At 44.0% G+C, this 9,684-nt stretch overlaps 1 protein-coding gene across 1 annotated transcript in view; it reads right to left on the bottom strand.

Annotated features, from left to right (window-relative positions):
- Window positions 1–3,138: 3,138 nt before the first annotated feature.
- Apoh (apolipoprotein H) overlaps window positions 3,139–9,684 on the bottom strand; it is a 13,265-nt gene continuing 6,719 nt past the window's right edge. Inside the window, 4 exon segments of the mRNA XM_021214090.2 lie at window positions 3,139–3,295; window positions 5,257–5,454; window positions 7,449–7,628; window positions 9,223–9,468. Of these exon segments, the coding sequence (XP_021069749.1) occupies window positions 3,240–3,295; window positions 5,257–5,454; window positions 7,449–7,628; window positions 9,223–9,468 (680 nt within the window). The 3' untranslated portion in view covers window positions 3,139–3,239.

Below are 9,684 nucleotides of genomic sequence, written 5' to 3'. Positions count from 1 at the left end.
TCTGCTACACCATCAATACCAGAAAGACCCTCCCCAAGCCTCTTCTGAATGTCTTGTTGTTTCCCTGTGTCATGGAGATCCTGCAGCTTTGCATCTGCAGGACTTTCATGATATCCAGCAGTTCATCAGTTCATAGATGAGGGAGAGGTTGGGGTGAGCCAAGTCAAAGTCCTGGATCTGGACCTGCATGGCAGCTGAACTGGTCACCCTGCCAACTTTCCCACACATCCTGATCTCCAGCACTGCCCCAGCTGGTTACCCAATGCTTCAGCCAGCAAAGAGGAGGGGTCTCCCACTCTGATGCTTTTGGGACCAACTTGCTCTCACCCATACCTCCAGCGCCAGTTCTACTATGCTGCCAGTCAAGGTGTCAGACCCATTCCCTGAGTGCTACACCCAGCAAGGGACAGGGACAGCTCTCTGTGCTCATACCCATCCACACCAGGTCCTGCTCTGTGGTGCTGCTCAGGCGAGGTGTGGGGCCTACTCTCCTGACTGCTGCAGCCAGTGAAGGGCAGGGCGAACTCTCCCTAAATAAGTGGTTGTTTGTTTGTTTTTTATCTCAACATTAAATTAGAACTCAGTGGATGTCTTTCAGCAAGTTTTTCTCCTTTGAACTTTTAGCTTTAGATGATCAAATATTAGCAGATTGGATTGAATGAACTTGGAAGACAATACAAAGGTAGTTTTTTGGTTTTTTGTTTTGTTTTTTAAGTTTTATTTAATGTCTATATGCATGTACATCTGCATACCAGAAGAGGGCATCAGATCTCATTATAAGTGGTTGTGAGCCACTATGTGGTTTGGGTATTGAACTCAGGACCTCTGGAAGGAAAGCCAGTGCTCTTAACCACTGAGCTATCTCTCTAGTCCGGGAGGTTTTGTTTTGTTTTGTTTTGTTTTGTTTTGTTTTGTTTTGTTTTGTTTTGTTTTGTTGTTTTAAGTGTAAAATGGCAAAAGCAAGGGAAATAATTTATCTGGTGATCAACAGGCATTTGTGTTTCTCTGATGCTCCTTGCAAAAAGCACATTGGTGACAAAGTATTGTTTACATTGTTGATGCTGACTAGTTGCCCTGGAATACTGTATTGGTTACTTTTCTTCTTATTGCAGCAAAATACCCAGGAAAATCGATGTAAGGGAGGAAAGCCTTGTTTGCACTCATGGTTTTGAAGGACTCTCAGTCCATCAAGGTGGGAAAGGCAAGGGGCTCTGTGCACAGCAGCAGGCGTATGATGCCTCAACTGTTCACATGACAACAGGAGAAGCCAAAGCAACATAACTGCCAAAATGTGCCCTCTATGACCTCCTCCTGACAACTGGGCCCCATCTCCCAGAGTCTGCAAACCTCCAAAGCAATGCCAGGAAGTGGGAACTGGGCATCCAAACACACAGACTGGGGGGACAGCTCACATTCCAGTGGTAACATTCCTAAACTCCTGGTCCCCAAAGTCTCAAGCCAACTCTCTCCCAATACTAAGGGCATCTAACTAAACTTCAGAAATCCCCAATACTGTTCAAAAACTCAAAGTGCAAATTCTTCCTAGACTTAAATCACTGTGAACTCTAAAACCAAGAAGAAAATTAAACACATATAATATCCAATACAAACTAAATATTCTCCTTCTAGTAGGAAGGAACGAAAGAATAACAAGAAAAGATTGGCCCAAATGAAGACCATCATACAGCAGGGTAAAGGGTAATGTCTGAAACTGGCAACCACAGCGTGGTAATATTATTTGAGCTCCAAAAGGCTTGGGCATCCCTCACCTGTAGCCACAGCATTTTCAACACCTGTAAATTTTCTCTTGGGCAGGCTCAACTTGGTGCTTGCCGCTTTCCTCTGCAGACATTCCATGTTCCCAGCATCTCCAACATTCCGGGAGAGTAAAGTCTTGCTTTCACCTTCACGGTTTCACACGGTGACTCCTCAGGGAGTTTGGACTCTGCTACACCTCACCTGGCCCAATTGACTTTTCTCTAAAACCCCACTGCAAGCTCCACACAAGAAAAACCAGTAGTGCCGAGTGGGTGATATTAAGTTCTGCTGCCAGCTTGAGAAGGAGCTGAGCCCCCTTGGACCAGGGATGCAGGAGTCTGAAGCCTCTGCTTGGTCACATCACAGCAGGAGGACCCAGGAAAGAAATAGCCACTGTAGAGAGCAGGCATGTGAGCAGGAGGATCCAGGAAAGAAATAACCACTGTAGAGAGCAGGCATGTGAGCAGACCAGAGACAGACTGCGTAAGTGCCAGACAGAATCTGAGAGCCTACATTTGCTGCATCCATGAATTTAAACTGGGATCTATCCATGAGATGGGGATGTCTGCTTTGCTCCCAGCAACACCAACACCCAGCTTCTTAGGGCTGGGCATAGGCAAGGGAAAGAGAGCCTTGAGTGAGTTTAGCCAATAGACTAAAACAGAACAAGGGAAGGGCAGAAGAAAGCCAATGTCAGATGTTAGAATGATAATGAGCAAGGGAAGGGGGTTTTGTTGTTGCAGTTTTGTTTGCTTGCTTGCTTGCTTGCTTGCTTGCTTGCTTGCTTGCTTGCTTGCTTGCTTGCTTGCTTGCTTGGCATCATGTACACAGCATTAAGTAAGTATTCCAGGTCAGTTCTGTAGACCTGGAAGTCCATGCTTACTCCTTTGTGGCCCAAACTCAAGGAAGCACAAGAATTATCTAGGAACTACATCGTCAATACAAATTTCAAGACCATCCTCTGGAACTGTGGAACATTACCATTTTTTGTTGTTGTAATGAGTAGATAAATACTGTCTTAGAGGTCTATGAACCAGTCTGTATTATAGTGTAACAACTGTCTTAGAGGTCTGTGAACCAGTCTGTATTATAGTGTAACAACTGTCTTAGAGGTCTGAGAACCAGTCTGTGTTATAGTGTAACAACTGTCTTAGAGGTCTGAGAACCAGTCTGTGTTATAGTNAGGTCTGAGAACCAGTCTGTGTTATAGTGTAACAACTGTCTTAGAGGTCTGAGAACCAGTCTGTGTTATAGTGTAACAACTGTCTTAGAGGTCTGTGAACCAGTCTGTTTTATAGTGTAACAGGGCTACCCTGCTAATGGGTACGTGGATCTCTTAACATAACTAAAACCACGATGCCATATGGAGTCACACTGTAATAACTGAGGCAATCCAGTAACTTTATTCTGCTATTTCGGTTGGATTCCTAAGACAAGCAGAAATACAAATACAACATTCAATTTTGATTCTGGGAACAACTTCAGCACGGTGTCAGTTCTGATGCGTCCGTTTTCCAGAAAGCCAGAGAACTATACTCTGTGGGAGGAGGGGAAAAGATAAACAAGAGAGACAATCATTTCTTAAATTATCTAAACAGCTCATCCAAATCAAATACATCTTACACATGTGTTGAATAAATTTAATTCTAGGAATAAAATCATTTAGTATGAGGTCTCAGTGATGGGAGAGGGAAAAAAAAATGGGCAAGGATAAGCCATTTATTTCCAAGAAGAGAAAATGAAAGGTTTTATATAACTCTGACAGGCGAGATTAAAAGGGGGAGAAATCATATCCGCCTTTTATTTACTCTCTACGAAATCAAGAGTGCTGCCTCTGTCTGAAGACCACAAGCAAAATCAGCCTGAAGAAACTACAGCAATGAGATTCTGATTTTTAAATTAACCCCTTCCAGTAGTTTCTCTACTGATTTGTATTAAGCCTATTGCATTTTGTCAATTGTTTATTTAACGTCTCACTAGGGTTCTTCTAGTGTGTGCGTGCGGAGTGTGGAGACTAGACCTCAACATTGGGTGTTTGCCTCCATCACTATCTAGCCACTTTATTTTCTGAGACAGGGTTTCTCACTGAACCTGGAGCTCACTGATTGACTGGCTAGGCAGCGAGCTCCAGAAATTTGCTCTCTACCTCCCAGCTCTTCTTCCCAGCCCTGGGGTTATAAGCTTAGTACCCAGGCAGCTTTTTAATGGGTTCTGGGATCCAAACCTCAGGCCCCGGTGCTCATGCAACAGGCAGTTTACCAACAAATCTATCCCTGCAGCCCGAACTCTTTTATCCTTTGGGCAATGAGAACTTAGTCAGTAGGGTTCTAACTCTTTGTCATTGTGATGTCACTGGTTGAGCACGTATCCTATGCCATGAACAAGGTTTCTATTAATTAGGGTGGGGGTGATGGCTCAGTGGGTAAAAGTACTTGCTGCATAAGAGTTCAGATCCTAGCACCCACGTAAAAAGCTAGACAAGGCCACATGCAAATGCTTGTAACACCAGTTTTAAGAGGGAAACAAGAGGATTGCTGGGCCTTGCTGACCACCAGCCTAGCTCCAGACAGTGAGAGATTCTGTCTAAAAGAAATAATACAGAAAAGATAGAGTAGGGACACATGGCATCTTTCTCTAACCTCCACATGTAAGCACAGGTACATGGACCTTCATAATACACACACACACACACACACACACACATACACACACACACACACACACAAATACTTCTATCAGTTGAACCAACCTTATAAGGCATAGTGTATTATCATTTATACTTTGTTCTCTTTCTAGATGGTAAGTTCTCGGACACTGTCCCCCAGTAATTTCTTTCTCAATTGTTGTCTTCCTAACCAACAATGCTTGGTCATCAGTGGATCTGGAGAACTTATAAACCTAGAGCCAACAGTAACTTCAGCCTCTCTTGGCTTTTCATTCCTGGCAGTAAAGACTACAAAAGCCCTAAATCTGCAACCTTAGGCTAGCATGTAGTTATATGTGCCAACCAGTATCCACATCTGAATCCCACACATTTCTCCCAACATAGTTTGCGCTAAACAAACTGTGCCCTAAAGAATTCTTTACAAAAGTGGCATTTCTAAAGGAAAGAAAAATAACACAGGGTCTATAGGCTAATTATCATTGTTATTATCGGCTTCTCTAAAATGTGGAATAATAAAGTGATAGATGATTGTATTATTCAATATTTGACCCTATTAGTTTTCATACCAAACTTGGAATTACATAAGATGGCATAATTCATCCCAATGGTCAATCAAAGAAACCTACAACCTCAAGGATTAATGAAAAGAATGGGAAAGTAAAAAGCCAAAAAGCTGTAAGTAGCTCTCTGCCTTATCGGATTTCCTCCATCACAATGGTTCTTTCTAAAATCCCAGTAGCCAGCTAGACTTAGCTTCTCAAAGTCACTCATAACTGGCTGGTGATAGCCAGGGCCAAGTGGAGTTCCAACCAAACAGCCCATCACAGCCTTACCCTTGAAGCACGCGGGGATCTCCATAGTGCCATCTTTGCAATGAGCCTCCACAGTGTAGCTGCACTTCTTCTCTTTGTTTTTGCAGTAGAAGTGAATCGTGTCACCATGCATCACCCCATTCTTAAACTGTTCCTGGATCTTCACCCTCATCCCTTGGTACAGTACGGTGGCCTTCTTAACGGAGAGTTTGCAAGACGCTGACAGAGAGAACATCTATAGTCAAGACAATGGTCCGCTGAGTCTTTGCTGAAGATAATCTAGCTTACAGCCAGTGAGCTGGCTCAGTAGATAGAGGCACCTGCTACCAAGCCTGAGATCAATCCACAGGACCCATGTGGTAGAAGAAGAAAACTAAACTTCATCAAGCTGTCCTCGGACCTACACAAAGACACCATGATGCATGTGAGCCCACAGACATGCGTGCACATGCACACAAAATAATAAATATGTAGTGTGACCTCCACATGTAGGTCATGAGGAATGTGCACGCACACAGATACACACATGAATACACACACATGCATGCACATAATAAAAATGTAAGACATTTTACATTTCTTTACATATATCTGTGTGTGCATGTGATTATTCTTCAATATATAAATACCCATTCCAGATCCACTAAATCAGAAACTGAGGATGGAACACAGAAATAGGTATAAAAACTAGCCCTCAAGGGCCTCAGAAATGGCTCAGACAATAAAGTCCCTGCTACATAGCACGAGGACCTGAGTTCAGACCCCAGCAAGGACCTACATAAGAACTAGGGTGGAAATGGAGACCTGGAGAAGCCAACAGACAAACAGCTAGAGCTCTCCCGGTTTAGTGAGCAATCCTGTCTTAAAAAAAATAAGGCTGGGTGTGGTGGCGCATGCCTTTAATCCTAGCACTTGGGAGGCAGAGGCAGGTGAATTTCTGAGTTCGAGGCCAGCCTGGTCTACAGAGTGAGTTCCAGGACAGCCAGGACTATACAGAGAAACCCTGTCTTGAAAAAGACATGTGACATCAGCCTCTGGCACACAGATACTTGTGTCCACACACACATGCATACACCCATACACGCATGTACATACATACACACACAAGTACATTCATGTGCACACATGCACACACACACACACACACACACACACACATGTGCACACGCACACACACCAGGACTCTGATGCACCACGGCAAAGCCTGAGAGTCAATACCTACCCTACCTTCCCTGCTCTATCTTCTGAGACACTGGCTTCATAAATCAACTGCACTTGAACAGCTCTCCCAGACTCTGCTTCTAAGATATTCCAGCCTACAACACCAGCCATTCATCATTTAGGTTTTGTGCCTGCTTTCCTTTTTTTGTTTAAACAGTTCAGCGTGGGCAGAGATAGAGTGCTCTATGGCTGCCCTTTGCATAACCGTTGCATTATGCAAATCATGGCACTGACTGGATTAAGAAAAGATGCCCAACTCAAAAAAACCTGACAGTTCAAGGAAGGGAAGCCGGCTGGTGATGGGTGCTTTACCTACTGTAGAATCAAGGAGTTCAGGGAAAGAAAGGGGCACAGAGACAGGAGTGGACACTGATGTGTTGTATCTCAGGTCTTCATTTGCATATTTCTTTTTATTTTAACAAGTCCTCCCCCCCCCCCAACTAACTTAGATGTGTGATTAATATTTACAACAAAGTAAGTCTTGATAAACAAAGAGCCGGAGCAAGGGGGATGCTTGGCCTGCAGAGGCGAGCATAGACTGCTCTTCTATAGGACCAGAGTTCTGTTCCCCAGTACCCACATCAGGTGGCTTACAACTGCTGCGAACTGCAGTTCAAGGAATCCAACACCTCTGGGCACCTGTACTCATATTGTGCCCACACACATATTTAAAAATAGTAAAATAAATCATTTTAAAAAGGGTACTCATGGGCAGACTTAAAACTAAATAGAAGTAAAAACCATGGTCTTCCACCGTTTTGTCGGGGCTTACAGAGAACCTCCTTGTTTCCCACAGCTGAACGCTAAGCAACCTTCCAAAGCGGGCCAGTTTCCCCATGCACTTTGAATCCTTAGGACATTTACATGTCGATTCTATGAGAGGAGTCTGAGCGATAAGTGGAGATTAGATAGAACAAGAAAATGGCCAATGAGCGTGATCCACTCACTGGGCAAATTCAGTACTCTGCAAGACCTCACCCACGTGTCCGTACCTTTACAGGTCGGCAGGGAGGACCAAGTTCCCGACTTGGTACACTCCACTTCTTCTGGGCCGTCCAGTTTGTATGTCTCATGGCAACCAAATGTGGCTCTATCCTTATATAAAAGCACCGGTTTTGCGGGATAATTCACATACCCATTTTCTGGCCTCGGAGGGAAGGGACATTTTACTTCTGAAAAATGTAATCAGTTAAAAAAATGTTAGTAACTCATAGCATATTCTGAGAGCTGCAAAGTGACTGCCTTGTCTTTCCCACACCACAGAGCCACTAAGCATCCTGTGAGCGAAATGCAGCTTCTGGGTCCCCGATGCCTGATTCTATCCCTGCTTTCTTACATTCATAGAACTCTGAATATTTAGAAAAGAGACGTCGAAAATAAGTAATGGCACCCTGCTAGCTCTTTGAGCTTTGAGTTTTCATCATTTGTCACAAACTTCTATAATCTAAAAAGCGGATATGAAAGAAGAAGGAGAAAAGTCTTTTTTTTTTTCCTAGTCAATAAACCAGATTAAAAAGACGCTGGTGATGATTCTTAAATGTAGGGAGATTATAAAGTCATAGCCATCAATCAGACTATAACCCAGTTTTTAAAACCCTCATCCCTTAATCCAGGGACACCTCACTGGTGTTCCAGCTGTCACTAGACACAAGTCCGTTCATGCCTCTCTGGCTTTGGAAGTGATGTGACCCTGCACAGTGTGCCTTTCCTTTAACTTCCACTCATGATCCAAAGCCCACATATCAAGGGTCGTGACTGCTGGAAATACCATCCAGTCAGTTTAGACTATTAACTGCAAGATAATTAATTCCCCGCAGGTCAGAAACTAAATTCATTCTCCTAATAGCCCCACAGTAAAGCACACTGCGTGGCACGCAGTAGACACTCGATAGAATTAGTGTGGTGGTGTACACCTATAATCTCAGCATTTGGGAGGTGGAGGCAGGGGGATAAGAGCTAGAGACTCATCTCAGGCTACATCGTGAGTTTAAGATCAGCCCAGGCTATTGTATAGAACTTTCTTCAGGATTGAAATGTTTCTGTCATTAAAGGAGGAAGGATGCTCATAAGGCTCGAGAAGCAAAGGGACCGTCCACAGCCCCTCTCCAAGGTTGTATAAGTAGTGGCGATTACTGCAGAAGATTCTCCTGCTGGTGGAGCAGCCTCCATATTGGGTGGAAAGCAGCAGGGATTGCAGCCTTCTTAGTTATCACCCATGCATGCTGAAGTGGATTTCTTCAGTAATGTAGTTGCCTTTGAGTCAGTCACAGAGTATGCATGTAGCCCCTCACCTATGCTCCTATAACAACTCCAATAAACTCCCTAATCCCTTAGGCTACTAGACTCCGGTGATATCATTTCTTTGGTCTTTCATCAGGGCCTGATTTTTCCTCCCTAGGAAAAGTCACACAATGGATACATGAGACCCTTTCTCAACAGAACCAAAGAGGCTGGGCAGCCAGGCAGCCATCAGGCATAACTTTAATCCCAGCACTTAGGAACCAGAGTCAGGCAGATGTCTGTGAGTTCAAGGCCATCCTGATCTACAGAGAAACTTCTAGGACAACTACGGCTACACAGAGAAACCCTCTCTCAAAAGACCTGCCCCTGTCCTCCCCCACAAGAAGAAAGAAAGCAAAAATCAACATTTTCTTTTAGTTTGTCGAGGGAGAGAAATTGGAACGTTCCTGGCAGTTGGGATTTTTCAACACATTCAAAGGTGTGTTTATATGCTACTCTAGTTGTTTTGTCGTCTTAGCCACTTACCCAGGCATTCTGGCAACCGAGTCCAGTTCCCATGTTCTGCGCACATAACTGTGTCATTTCCAATCATGGCAAAGTGTGGCAAGCACTTAAAGACCACAGTGTCCTGATACAAAGAGTTGTTCCCAGCTGAAGGCCGATAATCCTTAAGGAGTGCAAACTTTGGAATTGGTGGTGGCGGGCAGGTGACACCTGCAGAGAGAGATCACTGTCATCTCAATGGGAATAACTGGGGTTTTGAAATACACTCTTTGGAGGCAGGTGGACATGTGTGAGTTCAAGGCCAGCCTGACATTGTCTCAAATGATAGATAGATAGCTGGATAGATAGATAGATAGATAGATAGATAGATAGATAGATAGATAGATAGATGGATAGATAGATAGAATGGGTAGATGGATATATACATGCACGAGAGAGAGAGAGAGAGAGAGAGAGAGAGAGAGAGAGAGAGAGAGAGAGAGA

This window comes from Mus pahari, chromosome 14 (assembly GCF_900095145.1).
Source record: "Mus pahari chromosome 14, PAHARI_EIJ_v1.1, whole genome shotgun sequence".
In the NCBI taxonomy this organism is placed as follows: domain Eukaryota; kingdom Metazoa; phylum Chordata; class Mammalia; order Rodentia; family Muridae; genus Mus; species Mus pahari.
This window is presented reverse-complemented; position numbering and strand designations above follow the sequence as displayed.